At 36.2% G+C, this 26,919-nt stretch overlaps 1 protein-coding gene across 1 annotated transcript; it reads left to right on the top strand.

Moving 5' to 3' along the window:
• Nucleotides 1–1,897: 1,897 nt before the first annotated feature.
• On the top strand, nt 1,898–3,348 carry LOC131819896 (hsc70-interacting protein-like). Its single transcript, XM_059155313.1, has one exon. The coding sequence runs from the start codon at nt 1,967–1,969 to the stop codon at nt 3,074–3,076; it is 1,110 nt and encodes a 369-aa protein (XP_059011296.1). The 5' UTR covers nt 1,898–1,966; the 3' UTR covers nt 3,077–3,348.
• Nucleotides 3,349–26,919: the final 23,571 nt, after the last annotated feature.

The following is a 26,919-nucleotide window of genomic DNA, read 5'->3' as shown; positions in this document are numbered from 1 at the left end:
CCCTGCTTGTGGTCTCTCTCTCTCGGTCAAATAAATAAAATATTTTTAAATAAAATAAAATAACTATGATTAACATGTTAAGGGTTTTATGGAAAAATTTTTTAAAATGCCAGAAAAGATGAATTATATAAACAGAGAGATGGAAACTCTAAGAGAGAATCCAAAGGAAATGTTAGAAATAAAAACAACAGAAATGGAGGAAACCTTCAGTGGGCTCATAAGATTAGTAATAACACAGAAACAACCAACTATAATGCTGACATTTTAGGCAAGTGATCAAATGCTTTCCTTATTCCATAACTTATCACCATGTGGATAGAAATCCTGTATAACAAAAGTGGATCACAGTGGAGCCCTCCACAAGGATAAACTTGTCTAATTAATTAATTAATTAATTAAAATTAAGAACATCTTTGATAGGTCATCATAAGACTGGATACGGATAAGGAAATAAGTAAGCTTAAAGAAAGACCGATTTAAACTTCCCAATATAAAATGCAAAAAGAAAAAGAAAGGGAAACAAAAAACTGGGACAGATTATCCAAGAACTCCAGGAAAATTTCAAAAGATGTAACATAAATGTAATCTGAACACTGGAAGAAGAAACAACAAAGTAAAAGAAATATTTGAAATAATAATGATCTAGAATTTCCCCCAAACTAATGACAGACAACAAACCACAAATCCAGGAAGTTCAAACACCAAAAGGGATAAATTCAAAATAAACAAACAAAAAATTAAAGATAAGCATATCATATTCAAACTATAAAAAGAGTAAATCTTGAAAAAAGCCAGGAAATATCTGAATTTACTCTGTCTATGGAAAAATAAAAATTAGAATTACAGTGGACATCTTGTCAGAAATCACATAGGCAAAAAGAAAGTAAAGTACCTATTTTTTAAAAGGTCTGTTTATTTATTTGAGGGAGATAGAGAAGAGAGTGGGGGGAGGGAAAGAGGGAGAGAATCTTCAAGCAGACTCCTCAATGAGTGTGGAGCTCAATGCAGGCCTCAATCTCATGATGCTGAGATCATGACCTGAGCCAAAATCAAGAGTTGGATGTTTAACTAGCTGAGCCACCCAGGTCCCAGAGTGAAGTGTTTAAAGTGTTAATAGAAAAATACCACCAACTGAGATTTCCATATGTAGAAAATCATCCTTCAAGTGAAGGAAAAATAATAATTTCCTCAAACAACAATTGAGAATCCCTTGCTAGCAGACCTGCCTTTCAAGAGATTTTAAAAGAAGTTTTTCAGGGAATGGGGTTCCTGGGAGGCTTAGTGGGTTAAGCCTCTGCCTTTGGCTCGGGTCATGGTCTCGGGGTCTGGGATTGAACCCCACACCAGGCTTTCTGCTGAGCAGGGAGCCTGCTTCCCCCTGTCTGCCTGCTGCTCTGCCTACTTGTGATCTCTCTCTCTGTGTCAAATAAATAAATAAAATCTTTAAAAAAAAAGAAGTTTTTCAGGTAAAGGAAAATTATATACATCAGAAACTCAGATCTACAGGGAAAGAAGAACAATGGGGAAAGAATAAATTAGTCAAATAAAATATTTTATTTTTTCTAATTTTTTATTTATCTAAAAGATTACTATTTAAAATAACATAAATTTATTGACAGATTAAGGTATATAAAAATGGAACAAATGGCAGTAATATATAGGGATAGGAAAAGGAAGTTTATTGTATTCAGTTATAGGGTACCTGAGCTACATGAGAAATGGTGTAATGTTATATAAAAGATTTAAATTAGTTAGAAATATATATTGAAAATTCTAGGGAAATTGCTAAACAATATTTTGAAAAGTAAGTATAATATGCTAAGAGAAGATAGAAATGGAATTATGTAAGAAGCTTAATTAAGACCAAAAAGGGCTCCCTTCTACACGATCACGCTGAGCTAGTACCCGCTCCTGGAATCGGGTCGCAACCCCAGCCGCGCCTGCCCCCTGCCACTGCCTCTGGACCATGGACCCCCGCAAAGTGAGCGAGCTTCGGGCTTTCGTGAAAATGTGTAAGCAGGATCCGAGCGTTCTGCACACCGAGGAAATGCGTTTCCTGCGGGAGTGGGTGGAGAGCATGGGGGGTAAAATATCACCTGCCACTCATAAAACTAAATCAGAAGACAGTATCAAGGAAGAAAAATCAGATAGTAAGAAGGCAGAGGAAAACATAAAGACAGATGAACCATCAAGTGAGGAGAGTGATCTAGAAATTGACAATGAAGGTGTGATTGAACCAGATACCGATGCCCCTCAAGAAATGGGAGATGAAAATGCAGAGATAACTGAGGAAATGATGGATCAGGCAAATGATAAAAAAGTGGCTGCCATTGATGCCCTAAATGATGGTGAACTACAGAAAGCCATTGACTTGTTCACAGATGCCATCAAACTAAACCCTCGCTTGGCCATTCTGTATGCCAAGAGAGCCAGTGTCTTCATCAAATTACAGAAGCCAAATGCTGCCATTCGAGACTGTGACAGAGCTATTGAGATAAATCCTGATTCAGCTCAGCCTTATAAGTGGCGCGGGAAAGCACATAGACTTCTGGGCCATTGGGAAGAAGCAGCACATGATCTTGCCCTTGCTTGCAAGCTGGATTATGATGAAGATGCTAGTGCGATGCTGAAAGAAGTTCAACCGAGGGCCCAGAAAATTGCTGAACATCGGAGAAAATACGAGCGAAAACGCGAAGAGCGAGAGATCAAAGAAAGAATAGGAAGGGTTAAGAAGGCTCGGGAAGAACATGAGAGAGCCCAGAGGGAGGAAGAAGCCAGGCGACAATCAGGAGCTCAGTATGGCTCTTTCCCAAGTGGCTTTCCTGGGGGAATGCCTGGTAATTTTCCGGGAGGAATGTCTGGAATGGCAGGGGGGATGCCTGGGATGGCAGGAATGCCTGGGCTCAATGAAACTCTTAGTGATCCGGAAGTTCTTGCAGCCATGCAGGATCCAGAAGTTATCGTGGCCTTCCAGGATGTGGCCCAGAACCCAGCGAATATGTCAAAATATCAGAGCAACCCAAAGGTTATGAATCTCATCAGTAAATTGTCAGCCAAATTTGGAGGTCAAGCATAATGCCCTTCTGACAAATAAAGCCTTTGCTGAAGGAAAAGCAACTTCGATCACCTAATGGATGTCACAATAATACAAACCAGTGTACCTCCGACCTTCTCATGAAGAAAGCTGGGGTGCTGTGAAGAGAATCCCTACCCCTCTGCTCCCCATGCAACTGAAACATTCTACAATGGTTTGCCATTAGGGTATTCATTCAGATAATGTTTTCCTACTAGGAACTACAAACTTTAAACACTTTTTAAGCCTTAAAAATATTTAAAAACATATTAAAAGGGTGTGTTAGTCCCTACATTTTTCTTTACTAATCATTTCAGTTTTTTTCCTTTGGATTAATTGGGCAAGGAAGATATTTCAGTGTGGAAGATTCATTGCTCAGTTATAACAAGTGAAATAAAGGTTTATTAGTAGGAGGCAAATAATACATTAAAATAGATGAAGTTTGAGTTGGAGATACGGTTTCTGAGGCATTTTGACTTGTCTTTTTAAATGCTTTATTTTTTAAACACAATTTATTTTGATAGAACCATTGGGACCACCAGTATTGCAGTCGGACCTGGGTAGGGACCAGAAGTGCTTGGCAGGGCAGCAACAACTTTACTCCTTTTATATAGTGTGCACCCTTGTGCAGATGCATTTAAATCTTACACTGTGGTGAAGGGATGATTTTTATAATGCTGCAGTAGACTTGGATTACTTAGCTGTGTTCTTGTCTGATATAGAAAATAAATGTTTTGCATTATTTCCACATAGGGGAAATAAGGGGGAAAAAAAAAAGACCAAAAAGGGCTAAAAAGAAAGAAACAAAGAGCAAATCTGATAAAAAAAAAAAAATTAAAACATTGTGGGTATTAATCCAACTCTCTCAACCATTACTTTAAATGTGAATAAAATAATTACAACTGTTAAAACACAGATATTATCAGAATGCATAAGACAAGCATAACCGAAGTCTATGTTATCTATAAGAAATCTATTCTAAATATGAGAACACAGATAGATTGAAAGTAAAGTAATAGAAAATGATATATTGTTAGAATGAATCAAAAGAAAGATGGAGTAGTTATATTAATTACATACAAAACAGACTTCAAAATAAGGAAACTGGTCAGGGAAAGAGGGGACATTACATGATGATAAGTGGATGAATTTTCAAAAAAGATAACAATACTAAATGTGTATATACCTAACAACAGACCATCAAAATATAAGCATCAAATGCAGAACTGAAAGAAGGTAAAGACAAATCTACTACCACAGTTGGAAACTCACTACTCCATTCTCAGTAATTGATAGATCAAGCAGGCAGAAAATCAATAAGGATATGGTTGACCTGAACAACACCATCAATCTACTTGGTCTAATTGACATTTATAGAAACTCCAGACAACAGTAGCAGATTACAGATTCTTCTGAAGCTTACATAGAGCATTTACCAATATAAACCTTGCTTTGGGCTCTAAAATACACCTTAACAAATTAAAAAAAAATAAAATAAAATATGTCCTCAGAATAGAATGGAATTAAACTAAAAACAATACAGAGATAGTTGGAAAACCTCAAAAGATTTAGAGATTGAAAAATATAGTTCTAAATAAGACTTGGATCAAAACAGTTATCTCAAGAGAAATTAGGACATGTATTGAACTACTTAAAAGTTAAAATACAAGTAATCAAAATTTAAAAAATGATTAGAAGAAAATGTATAGTACTAAATGAATATATTGAGGAAAGTAGATCTAAAATTAATAATTTAAGCTTCTACCTTAGGAAAACAGACAAAAAAGAACAATTTAAGTCTATACAAATTAGAGCAGAAATCAATGAAATTAAAAACAAGAAAATCAGCAAAACCAAAAGTTTTTTATATGAAGAGATTAATTAAACTGATAGACCTCTGGCCAAGACAATAAGGCATTAAAAAGAAAAAAGAAGACAAATTACAATTATCAGTAGAGGATTCATTAGTACTAATCCCACTGACATTTCATGGATAATAGAGGAATACTATAAAGAATTTATTTATTTATTTGACAGAGATGATAAGTAGGCACAATCCAATTCCCATAAAAGATGTATTAAATATATTTATCATTTTAAATCAATCAATACTAATATCAACAGTAGTACTACTAATAAATTAGTTAATATGTTTGCAAACTTATTTTTGAACAGTAACTTTTTTAGGGGTATTATGTGTGGGGTAACCATATAATTTAGTTCAGAGAATGAAAGATGTTTCTGTGACAGTTTACATCTGCAAAACTGGTGTAACTGAAACTTCCAAGATACTTTACTTATCATCATTATTTAATTTTCTTCTTACAAAACTCCTAAGAGGAATGTGCTATGATTATCTTCATTTTGCAGATGAAGAAACTGAGACAGGGGAGAGTTAAGTAACTCGTTACAGAACATATGGCCAGTTAAGTGATATAGAAGTTTTGAATATAGAATCCTGACTCCAGAAACTTGATTATTAAATATATTTATATTTAAATATAAATTATTTTAATAATATATTTAATATTATATTAAATATAATTTACAAATATAAAATATTTATATAAATATAAATATATATAAATATTAATAATAATATATTTAAACTGGGTTATTAAATATATAACTTACTCAGATTGCTGTCTATATAGAGAGATATATATGTCAAATATCTACTGAAGTAGGAAAAACTTCTTCTATGTAACACTTCAGCTGCCATCCCTCTATCCTAAATTCCTGTCATTTAGTATACACAAAAGGTTATGTTGTCTAAACATCTTCTCTCTACCTCAATCCATCTGTTTCCCAACAATAGGTCCATGACTTAAACAAATGAGACTTCCTGCTTTGGATTACAGAAAAAGCAATTTCTATTATTATATGGGCTACTTTTTCCTTCCCATTACAATTCCTGGGAATAAGCAGAGAATAATGATGGGGCCCACTTATATGTGCTTTGGACAAAAGAAGGATCAGATAAAATTTTGGAGTGTTGGAAAAAATGAATTCATTACAAAAAAAAAAAACCACAAGTTATATATGGTATTGCCCAATGAAATACCTTAACATTAGGAAACTAATACAGAAGCACATCATTCTTCAGCTACAGGTTAGCATTCCTGTACTTGTCAAGGTAGAGTTGACTATGTCACAGAATCAACTCTGAAGCCTCCAAAAACAAGTACACTGCTGGGTCGTCTAAGAGTTCTTTGGGTCAGAAAGCTTTTCTCTATAGGTCTCCTGCTACACTAAAATGCAGGGAGGATCTATGCAGAAACAGCAGCATTAGAACACTTTGCCTGAAGCCAAAATGGAGGAAAAGAAAATCCTGAAAACTCCACCAACTCTTAACTGACTATTATAGGTCACACGGTCCCTGTGTAATCCAAGGGAGGCTGAGAAATATCTTTTGTGTACACCCTTTAAGAAGCAGACATAGGTTAGTAAGTGGGATTGATTCTTCTACAATTGCCATTGCTAACAAATGAATGTTCCAACTTCCTGTGAAATTTTGTGTTATTTCAAGTGTTTGATCTGTGACACTTTACTTAATATGAATTTTTGAAGTGTTAAGATATAAGATCTAAGCAAAAATTCCTCTCCAGCCAAGAAACTAAATTTAGGGTGATTTCAACACTATTACCTGGAAGGTACTATTAATGTTGACTAGTGAGTGTGACAGAGCGTATAAACAGAACGTTACTTCATAACTGAACATTTCATGGCACTTAAAGTACTCATCAAGGATTTTTGTACTAACTATAAATTTTAGAGTTCCTAAAAGTCTCTGAAATTATTCTTCCTACCCATCAGCAATTTGTATACATCAGATATTAAAGCCAGCCTCAGCATATTGCATTTTTATAGGTTTCAGCAACTGAATTGTCCTCATTAAATTAATCTTCCTAAGCATTTTTACATTTGATTATCCTATATAGATATACAGAAAGTTTCTTTGACTATCAGACTTTTCATATTATTTATAACAACTATAATAGTCCTACTTTCCATGAAACTCTTTTTCTAAAACAGTAAAATTTTTTGTTGTTTGACTCACCAAATACCATTTTTTAAAAAAATAAGTATTTTCCTCTATAATGAAACATAATCCTTTTTCATTACAGAATACAGACTTGAAGAAGAAAATGATCATTATCTATGATCCTTCACATAAAAATATCCAGTATTATCATTTTGTTTAGATCCTACTAATCACATATGAATGTGTGTGTATACACACAAATTTGATAAAGATACAACTTCTGTTTTTACAAAAATTCATAGCAATATACTTCCACAGCCCTTCTTCAAAGGCTAAGCTTTTAAAACACAAAATATCTAGTGAAAAAGGAGGAGGGAGAAGGAAACAGTGTTATATATTTAAACATTGTTCAAATAGATAACACTCGGTCCTACATATGCAGATAATATTCTTTAGGAATAGTTAACACAATGTAGAGAATATTTAAATTTAATTGTGCAGTTTGAACAATAGCTATTGAAGGAAATATTCATAGAATCTAGAAATTGAAAGCTGTCTACAATTGTCATTGAATGTATTCATTTTTAAGAGAAAACGTTTACCTAACTGAATTTGCAAACATCAAGACTTCTTTGTATTCTTCCTAACACCACCACCAACACCTATCAAACCCTTAACAAAAAAATAGTGTCTTCTCTATTAATAAATGTTCTAGAGAATGACAAAATAATTGATACCATTATCTCATTTTGAATCTCTATAAGTCATGGGCATATAAATTGAAATGTGTTTGTTTGGCAATTCTTTAGGAAAATCATAAAATATAGAATGAGTTTTGTTTTTAAATTCTCTTAGTATTCAAATTTTATCACAAAATTCCAAGTTCTAACCTGTTATAGTTTTTATTCATTTTGTTACACACACACACACACGAGTAACCTGTATATATACACATGCATACATATATATAACCACTATACAACAAATAACATTATATGTGTCATATTTCCCTGTCATATATAGTATATACAAATGCAGTATGTATGTAATATACATATGTAATATACATATGCATGATACACATACATTCATGTCTTATGGAATTATTATCAGTCCAACTAATAATAAAAGTGGTTATGTAAAGTATAAAAAATCAGATTGCTTTGGGATCTTTGGGATCTGCTTAGTCAATGAAGCATCTGCCTTAGGCTCAGGTCATGATCTCAAGGTCCCAGGATCTAAAACAGCATTTGGGGTCCCTGCTCAGCAGGGGAGTCTGCTTGTCTCCCTTCCTCTTCCCCTGCCTCTTCCCCACTTCTGCGTGCTCTCACTTTCTCTCTCTCTCTCTCTCTCTCTAAAATAAATAAAATCTTTAAAAAAATCAGTTTTCTTAGCACTGAAATTCTAGTTCTGCAGCCAACCTGCTTTGTATATCTAAATAAATTACTTTTGATACTAACAAAATTTCATTGAACTTACATTTCTCTGATATACCTTTGGGCTACGAGAGAGTTTTATGGTTCATTCTTTGAACTTTTAAGTAAATATTTCATGTAATCTTAATATTGTTTACAGTGCAGTTGAATTGAAGACTACCGAAATTGATATGCTCTCCATCTCCACTTGCCATGAGAAATGACTGTTCCAAATAAGACTTTTATAAATCCTACGATGAACTGAAATCATTCTGCTTTATTCATCTCCCTCCGAGGGAGCAATTATTCACATATTGTATCACCAGCTGTGTTTTACAAGATTATCAATTCTGTTGTATAACTTTTAAAGGTCTATGAACCACAAAAGTCATATTGTCTTCTATTCCCTTATTTCAATTAACCCTACTCATCATTTGGGTTTTTCAGAATCTCCTATGATAACCAATTTAGAACCCAGTGTGATTATTTTCATACATGAACATTTGACTCTTTTCATCAGCAATGCTTAAAAATAAAAAAATAGAAAACCTTTCAACACACACTCTCCCTCTTTATAAAAAAAAGCATAGATTGGTTATTTAAAAGTCATTTTGCTGATTAATATTAACTTATACTTTTTCTTTCTCTCCACCATACTTACCCAGTCATTTTCTAAATATACAAACAAATTTTTTTCTATTTTTATAATGTAAAAAAAATATCATTCTCACAACACTTTTGTGGTCATAGTGTATTTAATAGAGGGATTAGAAGTAGAAGATTATATGTTTAAAGTAGGGAAATACATACAAAAATTGATAGATTACATTAAAATCTTGAAAGTCTTTTCAAGTGTATTATGTAAATAGAATTAATATACTAAGAATTTTATTAAATGGAAAAAAATCTTATTGATTGAAAACATCAGTCATTGCAAAGAAACTGAGCCATTCATTGTTTTCACCTAATTAACAGACAGCTATTGTTTTTAATCAAAACTATTTTGATTGTTATCAATACAAAGATTAAAAAAAAAAAAAAGACATGCTTCCGGTCTTCTAAGAGAATCTAGTGAATGTAGTTGTTGAGCATTTTAGAATAATTTGCTAAGAAGTTTTTGCAAAGTAACAAAAACTCATGTTAACATTTTGGTTACATTTCAATGTTTTGACTCCACCTATTTCTCTTTTATGTCTTATTTTATTATTAGACCTCCATCAGTTCAGTTTGCAAGGAATAATATTTCAAGGCAAGTTATTTGTATATCTGATATATTTAATGGCACATAATTCTGTTAATAAGAATCAGCTGTTTTCTTATTGATCAAAGCAACAGATGTACCATAAGCATAGGGAAGTGCACACGTTTGGATACCCAGACATCCTCAGAAATGCACTGGCATATTCAGAGAGTAGAATGATTGTAACCCTGGATTTTGAGTAGCAAGAAACTTACTTTGAAGAGCAACTTTATTCAGTTCACTTTTTCATCAATATAGAGATGGGAAGATCAATCATGTGATTTTTCCTTTAAGATCCATAATATATGACAACTTTTCACTTCTTTTATTTCTGACTTTTGGATTCATTTGCTTAGAAGTGTTGCAGTAAAATGTAAAAAAAAAAAAAAAAACTCTTTTTTCTTTTAAACATTTTTTTTCTATCTTACTCCAAAATTGCTATTTCCCCTTTTATTCCTCAAGTCCAATAGTATAATGTCTCTTTCTTGGCTTTAAAATATTAGCTACCAACATCCATTATATGATTATGTCTCTTCCTTTTACTCTGGAACAAAGTTATCTGGTTTTCATTACATACAATCTTACAGATATTGCATTCCTTTTTTATTTTCATAACTATGGCCTCAGCCCTAGTTACATTGGTGATGCACTTATTGCACCACCAGTCAGTTCCCCATAACAAATTCTCCTTCATTTACCCATTTAAAAAGCAAGATCAGGGAGCCTGCCTGGTTGCCTCAGTCAGTTAAGCATCTGCCTTTGGCTCAGGTCATGATCTCAGGGTCCTGGGTTCAAGTTCCACATAAGGCCCCTTGCTCAACAGGGAGCCTGCTTCTCCTTCTGCCTCTGCCCCTCATTCTGCTTGTGTGCTCTCTCTCTCTGTCAAAATAAATAAATAAAATCTTTTAAAAATTTTTAAATAAAAGAAGCAAGATCATCAGATTTTATTTGCAAAACATTGCAATTAATTATTTTCAACTATTCTAAAACAAAATTGAAATATCAAAATTTGAGCAGTTTATGAAGGAATTATAAACTTACTGGTAACTTTGATGATAAAGTTTAAGTCTTTATTTAAAAAATAGTGTTTTATATCTTATAGGTTTTCCCACTATTTTCAGATTTGTGACATGCCATTTCATCAAAAGCAGACTGTGGTTCACACATGAACCTTTTTGTACATCTTCCAATGCCTGCTTCTTTATGCAGAATATTATTTTTTTCTAAAGATCTTTTCTTCCTTGTTTTGACTTATTCCTGTGCATCCTTCAAAAACCAATTCAAGGGGCACCTCGGTGATCCTGTCTGTTGGACATCTGCCTTCAGCTTAGGTCATGATCCCAGGGTCCTGGGAGTGAGCCCCACATTAGGCTCCCTGCTCAGCTAAGAGCCTGCTTCTCCCTCTCCCTCCATCCCAGCTTATGCTCTCTGTCTCTCTCTCTAAAATATGCAGATAAATCAATCAATCAATCAATAAAATCTTAAAAAAAAAAAAATCAAGTCACTGCATGGTGGAAACCTTTCCTAACTTCCAGGTACCATGCTAAACAGTTTTTCTTATTCTGCAGGTAGTGGTCATTAACAATCTGCCTACTCCATGGTACATGAGGGCTATCTTTTCCTCATGACCATTTTTTCAGAGGCTAGATGGTATGGTATATGACATTTACTTGATATTCAGCAAGTGTTCAAAGAAATGATAATATATGAGCTAGTATTCAAAGTAAGCTATAAGTGCCTGACCAATAGAACTCTCTGAGGTTTTTGGCCAGTGCCTGTATTTCTCCAGACTACAGCTCAACTCATTTCAACAGTGCTCATAAAATAATTGGCTTCTTCAAATACCTTAGCTTCTTCCTATACTGATTTTGTCTGCTTTTGTATTCATGTAAATATATCTGCATTCATTTAAATAATTTGGTTATCCCATAACCTAAATAAACCCAACTAAACTGGCCAACAAAATCAAGGGAACCAAATCTTAGCACTGGCTGTAACAAACTTTCATTTTTATTTTTCGTATTAGTGCCCTAATTATTTTATTTGTGTTTAATTAAAGTCTACATTTTTCTCAGGAGGTAGACTTAGAAAACTATATTTGAGAACCCATAGTGAAAAACACATTAAAAGAGTATATATTTCTGTGTTAATAATATATTCTAAGCTTTCATTATTTTAGTGATTTAATTGTGTTTCACACTAAAGAGGTAAAATATGTCTTCATTATCATGTTTCTGGGCCAACCTGATTCTTTGTCAGACTAAGTCCAAGACCACATTAGAATCAGAAGAGTTTCTTAGTGTAACACTTGGCTGCTTGTTCCAGTCTCCTATATAGATCAGCAGTTTAATATTCCTTCATTTCTGCAGTGTTATACTTACAGTCAAATAGTCGTCTTTGAGACACCAACCATCAGAATTTTCTAGGAAATCACAATCAGAGAACACACTTATTTAAACAACAAACTAAAATCTTTTTATTTTAATTTGATAACAATTATTGACCATTCAATAGTATCAGTGCAATCGTTTAGTGTCAACCAACAAGATCACAAATAGTCTAATTGGTCAATTAATGATTGTTCTTTTGTTGACTTAGAACAACATCCCATTTGTATAAGGTAACATAAGTATGAAAACTGTGAAGGGGTTCCTGGGAAGACTAAAAAACATAATTAATGGAATGCCTCTAATATAGTGCTTGGCAGTGAATTTCAATAATACCTAAATCATCTATTATAATTGTTATTTTTTTTCACCGCTGCTGTAACAGTAGGCATTATCTAATGATACAAGAACATGAATGAATATTTTTCCAAACTTTGGTAAAAGTATGTTAGCCATATTTTTATGGAGAGTTCATATTATTTTTCACTGCATTCAGATTTAAAATATAATAACCATATTGGTGAAATATTATAAATTCAGTATAGCATTTTCCTAGCAAAATTCCAAGATTCATGACAAGAGTCATGATTCATTGGCAAAGAAACTTAAGTAAACTTTTTCATTAAAATGTAATGTTCGGTTAAGGGGAAAAACTCTGGAAACCTAGCATTCTATACCCCAGATAAGTGAGAAGATTATTCTTATTAAACTGGTAAAGATTCAGGCATGAATTTTGACTCATGTATAACCAACACAAAACACAAAACTATAAAAATATTCCATTTATATCTTGATTATGGGTTTGAGCTTCTAATATTCACAAAGAACATTAATCTTTTGATTTTTTTGATATTTTTATTTTTCAAAATATTTGACTTTTAATTACATTTATTTTGGATTAATAGACAGAATAAATTAACATAAAGGTGACATTAAAAACATAAAGCGAGTTAGTCCTTTTAAAAATGTCTTTTATTCTTTTTAATAACAGAGAGAGTCTCAATTTCTTGCTTGCCTGAAATATCCATCTCTTGATAATTTTCTTTTTTTAAGGAAGAAAAATTAGGCTTTATTATCAAAATGCCTAACATAAAATAATCCTGTTTTGTCTCCCTTATTCCATTATTTAATAGTTATTTCTGTTTCTAATCATTCTGGTTTTCTTGTATGGGCAAGCTTTATAGTTTACCATATAAGTAAATTGACAAGTTTTCAAAAAGAATATTTAATAAAAAGAAAAGTAAGTAAGTAACTATAGAAATGACATGCAGGGATGGTGAAAGTTATGGCAATATTTATTAATGGTGCTTGATACTTTTATTAGAAAAGTTTGGTGGGCATTATAGTCAATATTTTAAATTTAAAAAAATATACCTTTTACATAAGAACAGATTACCAAATTTTGGGTGAGTAAAACAAACTTGTTTTATATATTTTTATTTGTAAATTTTCTAGTATCATGAGTTGATGGTATGTTCCATTTAGCAAGATAATCTTTCAATCATATTAAATGGTAAAAGAATAACCTGGTCTAAATACATATTCTATTAGAAAAATGTATTCACTTTGTTAGATTATTTCTGCCATAAATGCTTCTAAATTGGGATTTCTGATGATCTTTCATTTTGTTTGAATGCATAAAAATAGATTATTGTCTAGAAAAAATATCATCCTTTTTTATCATGATTTCAGGCATGATTCCTCATTTGATTGGAAAACATGGAGACCTTAATTCTTCAAAATAGTGAATGAAGATAAAACTATACTTTTAATGCATTAAGCTGATATAAAAATACCTTTTCTATATCAACATACTCACCTAACTATGAAAAATAATAATCTGGAGCTACAATTAAACCTTAAAACTGTTTTCTCTGACAGTAATTTATAGAAATAATCCAGTCCATCAAGCAATGTATAATTTGTGGCTAAGAAATTAGTCATTTAGAAAGGATATAGTAATTACCAGTGAGAATTTTCAAAAAAATATATTTATGCTAATCCACAAATAATTGAAACTGAAGGAAATGAGTTAAAATGTTATTTTTGGAAACTAATATGTGCTATGGAAGATGTGTTATGGCCTGTTTTCATGGTGCTAGCTTCTTTTGTTTAAAGATTTACTCATTTACAATTCAGATATCTTCAGGAACAAGTATCTTTGTTATTTTTTTCTTTCAGTATTAGAAGATCTAACTATAGTTCTTAAATAAATTAGCATGCAAATATCTAGATAGGAGTATAAACTTGAAATGCTGGATCTTTCCTACAAAATACTTTCACTTTATACTAAATCAAATAATTTATTTTTCATTATAATGTCAGTATATTTCAGGAAATAATTTTACATAGACTAAAGCAGCCAAAGACTATGATGTGAAACAGTTTAAATAAATTACATCCTATTGGTGTTTATTTCTTAACCAGAAGCAGATGAACGTACACATTTTTTATTTATTTTTTTATCCATATGGTCAATTTCAGAAAAAGTTACATCATGGAGTGGAGATTACTAATGTAAATAAAAAATAATTAATGTAAATATAAAAATTAAAGATTATAAAAATCATCCCAGATTAAAATAATGTAAGGAGTTATTAACATTTATTCATTAACTATTCTGAGTTCATTAAAGAGTAGGTGTTTTTAAGTGGCATTTTCTAAATTAAACTTTGCAATAACCCATACTGATGACCATAAATATTGCCATTTTACATCATGGAAAGTTAAGATTAAAAGTATTAGTGTGTTGACTAATACTTACTAATACTAATACTTACCACAAAACGAGTAAGTGGCAAATCAAAGATTTGAAATTGATTCACATAACTCTAATGTCTGTGTATTTTTTGCCAGTTCCTGTCACCAACTAGACCCCAAGACCTGACCTTTATTGTCCACCTGCTTATAATCATTAACCTTTGTTTTCCATTTTTCCTTAAGCTCTTTCCAGCTTATTTCTTAATGGGGCAGACAAATAAAATCCAAAACTACCCCCAGGTGATGATGATTGCACTGATTAGACCACTCACTGGCCCAGACCACCCAGACCATTTGAGCTAAACCCTTGACATGCTTGTGTTGATGGACCCCTGGAATGACCAGTAACTACATTTACCTCATAGTTGTACTAAAATCTCTGCAAAAGGAGGTGCCTCAGCTTCATGTATACACAATACACACGATGTAGGTATAGGCATGTTTCCTTAAGGTGCAGGTGTAACCTTATGCCTGCCTCTACATAAAAAGACAAGGCTTTCTTATCTAAATATTCATTCTAACCCTAAATAAAAAGTACCCTCTGGGGGCACCTGGATGGCTCTGTCCTTAAACGTATACCTTGGGCTGCGGTCATGATCCCTGGTTTCTGGGATGGAACCCAGCATTGGGCTTCTTCTCCCACTTCCTCTGCTTGTGTTCCCTCTCTGGCTGTCTCTCTCTGTGTCAAATAAACAAAATATTTAAAAAAAAAGTGCCCTCTAGTACAGTCATAGTTTAGGAAGCCATTCGAAGTGATTTCTTTATTTGCTACAAATAAAGTTTTCTTTGTGCAATGACTCAACTGGTGAGGTTCTGACTCACCAAAGAGCAAACTAATGCTAGTTCAGTTACACTTCTATCTCTATATTTCTCACCTATTTTTTGTTTATATTTTGATTGTGATTTTTTTTAGGATGGTGTCATGCAGTTCAACAGTATAAAGCCCATAATTTAGCACAATTCTAGTGAAGAAGAAACTAGGATAAGATAATATTTAAATGAACTACCAAGGGAAAAAATCCAATGCAAATGATTTCAAAAGCATTTTGCCATTTCATTTAGCAGAGACTGGAAATTAAGCAATGTTCTCCTATCAGAAGACTAGTTTATGTATATTCAGATAAAAGCATCATATTCTAAATTTCTTCCAGAAATCTGCAAGATAGTTTTATGCAAAGAGTTGTGAAAGGTCTTTGGGTTTAGTGGATTAAAGTTGCTCCCACAAAGCTTGCTTTTATTGGGCCCAGCATCATAAAAACCTGATTTTTCTGAAATGCTTTATCTTCAAACAGATACAAAGGTTCATGGTTATAAGAAAGTCACCTCAAGGGTTTGAGATGCTGCTAGAGTAATTTGCATACAGATAAGCTTAATATATACAAATATTTTTTACAGTGAATTAGAAACCATCCCTGTCAGAGAAATCACAAAGCAATGTAGTAAGTCCTACTGAGCAGCTCATATTTGCACTGCTCTACTCTCTTATTCACCAATCTCTTTGCCACCCTGTGAAGCAGTGTGAAATGAAATAAAATGAAAAGAAATGAAATGAAAGAACCTAGAATTTCATACACAAGGCAAAATGACAATCTGTTAAAGTGAGACAGAATCTTCCCTACCAAGATCTCATTCAGAAGTGCACTAATGGGGGAGAAGCCAAGATGGCGGAGAAGTAGCAGGCTGAGATGACATCAGGTAGCAGGAAATCAGCTTGATAGCTTATCTAACCATTGTGAACACCTACAAATCCAACGGGAGATCGAAGAGAAGAAGAGCAACAATTCTAGAAACAGAAAATCAACCACTTTCTGAAAGGTAGGACCTGCGGAGAAGTGAATCCAAAGTGATGAGAAGATAGACCGCGGGGGGAGGGGCCAGCTCCTTGCAAGCGGCAGAGCAACAGAGCACAAAATCAGGATTTTTAAAAGCTTGCTCCACGGAGGGACATTGCTCCAGAGGCTAAACCGGGGGGATGCCCACGTGGGGTCAGCATAACCCCAGGTCCCACGGTGTCACAGAAAGACCAGGGATGACTGAGTGTTACAGAGCTTGCAGGTATTAGATCCAGGAAGCTGGCTACACGACAAAGATGAGGAGTGAGCTCTCAGCTCAGGGGTACCTTGAACTGGTCACAGGTTGGATGAGCTCAGAGCACGGCTGGAGGCCATGGAGACAGAAACAACCGGGCGCTTTTCTCCAAGTGTGAGCGATTGAATGCTTTCTTCCAAGCGCAACCAGAGGCCAGGGAGACAGAGGCGGTTGGGCACCTTTCTCTAAGGGCACACTGAGAAGCAGGACCCGGAGCTCTCGGCTCCTCCAGGCCAGAGACTGGGAGGCCACCATCTTCATTCCCGACCTCTGGAACTCTACAGAAAGTGCTCAGGGAAAAAAAGCTCCCGAAAGTGAACCAGAGGGGATTACTTAGCCCGGCCCCTGGTAAGGGCGGTGCAATTCTGCCTGGGGCAAAGGCACTTGAGAATCACTACAACAGGCCCCTCCCCAAGAAGATCAACAAGAAACCCAGCCAAGACCAACTTCACTCACCAAGGAGAACAGCGGAATTCCAGAGGAGGATAAAGTAAATCTTATCTAGACAAAATGAAAAGGCGGAAAAAACACACAAAAAAAGAGCAAGAAGGACCTAATCAATACAGACATTGGTAATATGACATATCTAGAGTTCAGAATGACAATTCTCAAGGTTCTAACTGGGCTCAAAAAAGGCATTGAAGATATTAGAGAAACCCTCTCTGGAGAGATAAAACCCCTTTCTGGAGAAATAAAAGAACTAAAATCTAACCAAGTTGAAATTAAAAAAGCTATTAATGAGGTGCAATCAAAAATGGAAGCTCTTACTACTAGGATAAATGAGACAGAAGAAAGAATTAGTGATATAGAAGACCAAAAGACAGAGAATAAAAAAGCTGAGCAAAAGAGGGACAAACAGCTACTGGACCACGAGGGGAGAATTCGAGAGATAAGTGACACCATAAGATGAAACAACATTAGAATAATTGGGATTCCAGAAGAAGAAGAAAGAGAGAGGGGAGCAGAAGGTATATTGGAGAGAATTATTGGAGAGAATTTCCCTAATATGGCAAAGAGAACAAATGTCAAAATCCAGGAGATGCTAAGAACGGCCCTCAAAATCAATAAAAACAGGTCCACACCTCGTCATCTGATAGTAAAATTTACAAGTCTTAGCAACAAAGAGAAAATCCTGAAAGCAGCCCGGGAAAAGAAGTCTGTAACATACAAGGGTAAAAACATTAGATTGGCAGTGGACCTATCCACAGAGACCTGGCAGGCCAGAAAGAACTGGCATGATACATTCAGCTCACTAAACGAGAAAAACATGCAGCCAAGAATACTATATCCAGGGACGCCTGGGTGGCTCAGTTGGTTAAGCAGCTGCCTTCAGCTCAGGTCATGATCCCAGCGTCCTGGGATCGAGTCCCACATCGGGCTCCTTGCTCAGCAGGGAGCCTGCTTCTCCCTCTGCCTCTGCCTGCCATTCTGTCTGCCTGTGCTTGATCTCTCCCCCTCTCTCTCTGATAAATAAATAAAATCTAAAAAAAAAAAAAAAAAAAAGAATACTATATCCAGCTAGGCTATCATTGAAAATAGAAGGAGAGATAAAAAGCTCCAGAACAAACAAAAACTGAAAGAATTTGCAAATACCAAAACAGCTCTATAGGAAATATTGAAAGGGGTCCTCTAAGCAAAGAGAGACCCTAAAATTAGTAGATCAGAAACAAACAGAGGCAATATACAGTAACAGTCCCCTTACAAGCAATACAATGGCACTAAATTCATATCTCTCAATAGTTACCCTAAATGTTAATGGGCTAAATGCCCCAATCAAAAGACACAGGGTATCAGAATGGATAAGAAAAACAAAATCCATCAATATGCTGCCTACAAGAAACTCATTTTAGACCTGAAGATACCTCCAGATTTAAAGTGAGGGGGTAGAAAATAATGTACCATGCTAAAGGATATCAGAAGAAATCTGGGGTGGCAATCCTTATCTCAGATCAATTAGATTTTAAGCCAAAGACTATAATAAGAGATGAGGAAGGACACTCTATCATACTCAAAAGGTCTGTCCAACAAGAAGACGTAACAATATTAAATATCTATGCCCCTAATGTGGGAACAGCCAACTATATAAACCAATTAATAACAAAGTCAAAGAAATACATCGACAATAATGCAATAATAGTAGGGGACTTTAACACTCCCCTCACTGAAATGGACAGATCATCTAAGCAAAAGATCAACAAGGAAATAAAGGCCTTAAATGACACACAGAACCAGATGGACATCACAGATATATTCACAACATTCCATCCCAAGGCAACAGAATATACATTCTTCTCTAATGCACATGGAACATTCTTCAAAATAGATCACATCCTGGGTCATAAATCAGGTCTCAACCAGTATCAAAATATTGGGATCATTCCCTGCATATATTCAGACCACAATACTCTGAAGCTAGAACTCAATCACAAGAGGAAATTTGGAAAGAACCCAAATATATGGAGACTAAACAGCATCCTTTTAAAGAATGGATGGGTCAACCAGTAAATTAAAGAAGAATTGAAAAAATTCATGGAAACAAATGAGAATGAAAACACAACGGTTCAAAATCTGTGGGACACAACAAAGGCAGCCCTGAGAGGAAAATATATAGCGGTACAAGCCTTTCTCAAGAAACAAGAAAGGTCTCAAGTACACAACCTAACCCTACACCTAAAGGAGCTAGAGAAAGAACAGCAAAGAAAGCCTAAACCCAGCAGGAAAAGAGAAATCATAAAGATCAGAGCAGAAATCAATGAAATAGAAACAAAAAACAATAGAACAAATCAACGAAACTAGGAGCTGGTTCTTTGAAAGAATTAATAAGATTGACAAACCCCTGGCCAGACTTATCAAAAAGAAAAGAGAAAGGACCCAAATAAATAAAATCATGAATGAAAGAGGAGAGATCACAACCAACACCAAAGAAATACAAACAATTATAAGAGCATAGTAGGAGCAACTCTATGCCAACAAATTCGACAATCTGGAAGAAATGGATACATTTCTAGAGACATATAAATTACCACAACTGAACAAGGAAGAAATAGAAAACCTGAGCAAACCCATAACCAGTAAGGAGATTGAAACAGTCATCGAAAATCTCCAAACAAGCAAAAGTCCAGGGCCAGATGGCTTCCCAGGGGAATTCTACCAAACATTTAAAGAAGAATTAATTCCTATTCACCTGAAACTGTTCCAAAAAATAGAAATGGAAGGAAAACTTCCAGACTCATTTTATGAGGCCTGAATCACCTTGATCCCAAAACCAGACAAGAATCCCATCAAAAAAGAGAATTACAAACCAATATCCTTGATGAACACAGATGCGAAAATTCTCACCAAAATACTAGCCAATAGGATCCAACAGTACATTAAAAGGATTATTCACCACGACCAAGTAGCATTTATTCCAGGGCTGCAAGGTTGGTTCAAAATCCACAAATCAATCAGTGTGATACAATACATTAATAAAAGAAAGAATAAGAACCCTATGATACTCTCAATAGATGCTGAAAAAGCATTTGACAAAGTGCATTATCCCTTCCTGATTAAAACTCTTCAAAGTGTAGGGATAGAGGGCATATACTTCAATATTATCAAAGCCATCTATGGAAAAAACCCACTGCAAATATCATCATCAATGCAGAAAAACTGAAAGCTTTTCCACTAAGGTCAGGAACACAGCATGATGTCCGTTATCACCATTGCTGTTCCACATAGTACTAGAAGTCTTAGCCTCAGCAATCAGACAACAAAAAGAAATTAAAGAAGTCAAACTATCACTCTTTGCAGATGATATAATACTATATATGGAAAATCCAAAAGGCTCCACTCCAAAACTGCTAGAACTTGCACAGGAATTCAGTAAAGTGTCAGGATATAAAGTCAATGCACAGAAATCAGTTTCATTTCTTTACACTAACAACAAGACAGAAGAGAAATTAAGGAGTCAGTCCCATTTACAATTGCATCCAAAACTATAAGATACCTAGGAATAAACCTAACCAAAGAGGCAAAGAATCTATACTCAGAAAACTATAAGGTACTCATGAAAGAAATCGAGGAAGACACAAAGAAATGGAAAAATTTTCCATGCTCCTGGATTTGAAGAATAAATATTGTGAAAATGTCTAGTCTACCAAAATCAATCTACACATTTAATGCAATCCCTATCAAAATCCCATACATTTTTTTCAAAGAAATAGAACAAACAATCCTAAAATTTATATGGAGCCAGAAAAGACCTCAAATAGCCAAAGGAATATTGAAAAAGAAAGCCAAAGTTGGTGGCATCACAATTCCAGACTTCAGGCTCTATTACAAAGCTGTCATCATCAAGACAGCATGGTACTGGCACAAAAACAGACACAGAGGTCAATGGAACAGAATAGAGAGCCCAGAAATAGACCCTCAACTCCATGGTCAACTAATCTTCGACAAAGCAGAAGGAATGTCCAATGGAAAAAAGACAGCCTCTTCAAAAAATGGTGCTGGGAAAATTGGACAGCCACATGCTGAAAATGAAATTGGACTATTTCCTTACACCACACATGAAAATAGACTCCAAATGGATGAATGACCTCGATGTGGGAAAGGAATCTATCAAAATCCTTGAGGAGAACACAGGCACCAACCTCTTTGACCTCAACCGCAGCAACTTCTTCCTAGGAACTTCGCCAAAGGCAAGGAAAGCAAGGGCAAAAATGAATTATTGGGACTTCATCAAGATCAAAAGCTTTTGCACAGCAAAGGAAACAGTTAACAAAACCAAAAGACAACTGACAGAATGGGAGAAGATATTTGCAAACGACATATCAGATAAAGGGCTAGTATCCAAAATCTATAAAGAGTTTAGCAAACTCAATACCCAAAGAAAAAATAATCCAATCAAGAAACGGGCAGAGGACACGAACAGACATTTCTGCAAAGAAGACATCCAGATGGCCAACAGTCACATGAAAAAGTGCTCCATATCACTCAGTATCAGGGAAATACAAATCAAAATCACAATGAGATACCACCTTACACCAGTCAGATGGCTAAAATTAACAAGTCAGGAAATGACAGATGCTGGCGAGGATGCAGAGAGAGGGGAACCCTCCTGCACTGTTGGTGGAATGCAAACTTGTGAAACCACTCTGGAAAACAGTGTGGAGATTCCTCAAAAAACTGAAAAATAGAGCTACCCTATGACCCAGCGAGTGCACTACTGGGTATATATCCTAAAGATACAAACGTGGTGCTCTGAAGGGGCACATGCACCCAAATGTTTATAGCAGCAATGTCTATAATAGCCAAACTATGGAAAGAACCTAGATGTCCATCAACAGATGAATGGATAAAGAAGATGTGGTATATATACATAATGAAGTACTATGCAGCCATCAAAAGAAATGAAATCTTGTCATTTGCGATGACGTGGATAGAACTCGAGGGTGTTATGCTTAGCAAAATAAGCCAATCAGAGAAAGACAACTATCATATGATCTCCCTGATATGAGGAAGTAGAGATGCAATGTGGGAGGGTTGGGGGTTAGGAAAGAAAAAATGAAAGAAGATGGAATTGGAAGGGAGACAAACCATAGAAGACTCAATCTCAAAAAACAGACTGAGGGTTGCTGGGGGGAGGGGGAATAGTGGGGGGAGGTAGGTGGGGATATGGACATTGAGGAGGGTATGTGCTATGATGAGTGCTGTGAAATGTGTAAACCTGGTGATTCACAGATCTGTACCCCTGGGGATAAAAATACATTATATGTTTATTTAAAAAAAAAAAAGAAGAAGAAGAAGTGCACTAATGGAGTCTAGAAAATACAACAAATATGAAGTAGAAAGGGGTAAGACATCCTGAGTCACATAGCATGGCTCCAAACCTGGCATTTCTCCAGTCTTTATCTTCCATTTATATTCATACCCCCGGGGGCCTTATACTTCTGTATCCTTCCCTCTGACCTCACTGGAGAGGTGCTGTTTCTCACTGGATTATTGGTCATGAGTTTACCTTGGATTCCCAGTGCTCACTTCAACTTTCACCAAGGTAACTTGAGCAAGGCATCATCATAAGTATTTCTTCTTCACTTACTAGGCAATTTCCATGAAGTGCTTTAGGAAATCCAACATTTTAACTTCTTATAGATAAAATCCATCTGCCATATTATCCAAGTTTTATATTAAATAATGTATTTTGCTTTGTGTTTGAATAACACATTTTCCTGTATATTGCAAATGACCCATTTCTACTGACTTGTGTTCATTTAAGCATAATTTTCCATTTGCTTCTGAAAATACATTCTGGGGAGGATGACCTCATCTTCAGAAAGTAGATTCCCTTCAAATTCAGAGTGTGGTCCTATTTTGCCACTGGTCTAAGAAACTTTTAGTATTCTACTTTTCACATTCTTTATAAATGCCATGGTTTTCTCCAAATTAACAGCCCTACATGGTGAACTCATTTCAACCTCTGAAGTTGTATATCTGAAAATACAACTTGGTTGAGGAAAAACCCTGGTAGAGGATATGAAAAAAAAATGGGTATTCAGAAAACAAAACAATCACTCAGTATAACATGATAAGGGACTTTTTTTTAAATGATATTAACAGTCCACACAGGTATTTATAATTGTCGCTCTCGCCAGCAAGAACGACTAGGAGACACGGAGTGACAAGCTTGCGAATCTTTATTGTTCTCCCCTTACCTGGATGTTTACCCCTATTTATATCCCCCCTCCTCCAATCAGCAGACTGTACACGTGAAAGGAAGCATGATCAATGCTTAGCATGATAGAAAGCACGCAGTGTCCAAGGGCTTCCTGTTCTGGGCATAGCCAATCATCTTTCAGGTGGTACGCAGGTCCTCTGTTTAGCCGCAGGTGCAAGCGCCGTGTTGTCTGCTATGTACATAGCTGCCCCCGACAACTCCCCCTTTTCTTTTATATATATGGCAGGGACCGTGCCTGTCTTAGGTTGCCGATCCTCACCTTCCATGCTTACCCGTCATTGGGTACTCCCCCGGTCGAGGAGCCACTGTCTTAGGTTGCTATGGATGTGGGACCAGTCTTACCCATCTTTGACTACCGGTCCAGCATGCTGAGCCATATTTGGGGGGAGGTACCAGCCTCGAGGGCCATCATAGCTTGTACAATCATATCTCGTTGTTGTGGTTGTTGGCGGCCTAGACGGCAGAGGTATCTTAGCATAAATATAGACGCTCCCACCGTAAGAGCACAAAATACTCCTATGCCTGCCATTCCTTTAAGAAGGACAATGAGGGCGCCTGGGTGGCTCAGTGGGTTAAGCCGCTGCCTTCGGCTCAGGTCATGATCTCAGGGTCCTGGGATCGAGTCCCGCATTGGGCTCTCTGTTCGGCAGGGAGCCTGCTTCCCTCTCTCTCTCTCTGCCTGCCTCTCCATCTACTTGTGATTTCTCTCTGTCAAATAAATAAATAAAATCTTTAAAAAAAAAAAAAAAAAAAAGGACAATGAGCTTTGGAAAAATTTTACCCAGTCTGCCACAGAAGCCAGGGACACTTTGGTAGCATTTAAGCTTACAATTTGGGATCTAAGCAGCTGCGTCAGGTTATGAAATTGGGTGGTCCAAGTCCCATTGAGCATTTTCCCAACTCTCTAGAAATATTGGCAGCTCAGGTGAAATTATGATACTCTACTGGCGTAACACAGATTCCCTTCATTATGCTTATACATCCCACCGCCAGAAGTTCCTCTAAAATGTCCATTTGTTCTTGTAGCAAGTCCACTCTCTGATTTACAATTAGGATCCCTGCATGTAAGCGTCCATTGATCTGTTCCTGGGTTGCCAATGCCTCTGCTAGTTGTCCTGTCAATTGTTGAGTGCTGCGGCAGTCTGTACAGATTTAGTCAGGGCTATAGCTGCTGCCATGGCTGAAGCTGCCACAATTGCGGCTGTAATTCCAAAGTCCCTTCTAGGTCACAGCAACACAGGCAGCTCGTCTATGTTAACCAACACCGGCATAGGAATGTATGTTGGTATTCTTGTTATCAAAGCAGAGTCCTCTGTTGAGCTGTTCCAACATTCAGACAACCAGCACCTGTCACCCAAGGCAAGCTGGTAGTAGCATTGGTGGCAAAGATAGGAGGGAGGATCTCTGACTCATTTGTCAGTGGCATCTGGACAGGCCAGGCCTTCACCAGCGCCCACATCTGTCATTGGCTCGCCTCTATCATGCTGTCCTGGCTCAGGATCATCACCATCGTCATCCACAGGCTCCATTGCCACCATCCTCGTGAGCCTTTCAGGAACCCACACTGGAGTTGCAGCATCCTGTGGAAAAACACAGAGAGATCCTCGGTGCCACCGGAGCACCGGGTCCGGGCCTTTCCATATCCTGGTAAGGATATCTTTCCATTTAACCATCATCTGTGACTGCTTATGCTGGCCCCAGTGCCTTTCTGCGGCAGACAGGCCATCCGTATCTAGCGTCAGGAAATGTAAAATAAATGTTACTAAATTGCTGAGATCTCTGGGGGTGGTGTATTCTTCCCCTACTCCCCCTCTTTTTATTTTTTGTAATGTGGTCTTGAATGTTAAGTGGGCTCTTTCCACTATTCCTTGCCCTTGTGGATTATAAGAGATTCCTGTGCTATGTTGAATACCGTAGCAGGCTAAAAAGCTCTTGAATGTTTTAAATGTATAAGCAGGCCCATTATCTGTTTTCAAACTTTTAGGTACACCCCAGCATGCAAAGCTTCGTAAACAATGGGTTATTACATTTTTAACATTTTCTCCTCTTAGTGGTGTGGCCGTTACTATTCCTGAGCAAGTATCTATGGACAGATGCAGGTATCTCTGAAGTCCAAAGGATGGAACATGTGTCACATCCATCTGCCACAAATGATTGGGGAGCAGGCCTTTAGGGTTAACACCCCATGAGGGCATTGGAAGATGTACAGAACAATTACCACAGCTTCGCACAATCTCCCGCACATTTGCTCTGGATATGTTAAATCGCATTTTCAAGGTTCAGCGTTCACGTGCCATTTTTTATGATAGCGCTTTGCTTCTTCTATAGTACAGCAGAGATCAAACTTAGCATTTGCATCTACCAAGTTGTTACCTCCTGTTAAAGGTCCAGGCATCCCCGAGTGAGCTCTCATATGGCCAATATAAAAGGGTGCATATCGGGCTCTTATAGCGCTCCTTAAGTCTGATAACAATAAGCAGATGGGAGATTGAGAGGGAGAAATAATAGCTGTTTCTATCGAGCGAGTAACAGCGACTGCATATTTGCTGTCTGACATTATGTTGAGGGGCGTGTCTGCAAATGACTGTAGGACTACCGTAATTACCAGCAATTCTGTCCTCTGTGCTGTGTCTGCCGGTACCAGCACAGGTGTTACTTGTCCATCTATAACATACGCACCCGTTCCAGCTTTGCTACCATCAGTGAAAACAGTGGTACCTCCTGCTAAAGGTTCTAAGCGACTTCTTTACAGAAGTCAATTAGAGGATGAGAAGGATAGTGATTATCAAACTTTACAGGGTAAGAAGTCACTAAAATAGCCCAATCATCATTGGAATTTACAAGGATATTCATTTGACACTTATCATAGGGAATAATGCAAGTATCAGGTAATCATCCAAGAATGCTAAGACACATCTTTATGACTTTGGCAGTTAAGCTAGCAACAGCATTTAGATATGTAGTAGCAGCACAGGAGAGATTATGTGGTAAGTAAGCCCACTGTAGAGGCCCTCCTTGCCATAGCACTTCTGTAGGTGAGCCTGGCGATGGAATGACTATAGCCATCACTGGATCTGCAAGGTTACATCTATCTGCAGTAGTATTAGATATTCTCTCTTCAATCAAATTTAAAGTCTTAACAGCCTTGGGGGTGAGGGATCTAGGAGAATCTAAACCTGGATCCCCACGTAGAATATCAAATAATGGTTGTAATTCACTTGTGGTGACTTTAATATATGGCCTTATCCAGTTA

Source organism: Mustela lutreola, chromosome 1 (genome assembly GCF_030435805.1).
Source record: "Mustela lutreola isolate mMusLut2 chromosome 1, mMusLut2.pri, whole genome shotgun sequence".
Lineage (NCBI taxonomy): Eukaryota > Metazoa > Chordata > Mammalia > Carnivora > Mustelidae > Mustela > Mustela lutreola.
The sequence above is the reverse complement of the archived record's forward strand: the minus strand, read 5'-3'. Positions and strand labels throughout refer to the sequence as shown.

Coding starts and splice junctions, on each gene's coding strand:
- LOC131819896 (XM_059155313.1), top strand. CDS start 1,967: ATGGACCCCCGCAAAGTGAGCGAGCTTCGGGCTTTCGTGAAAATGTGT.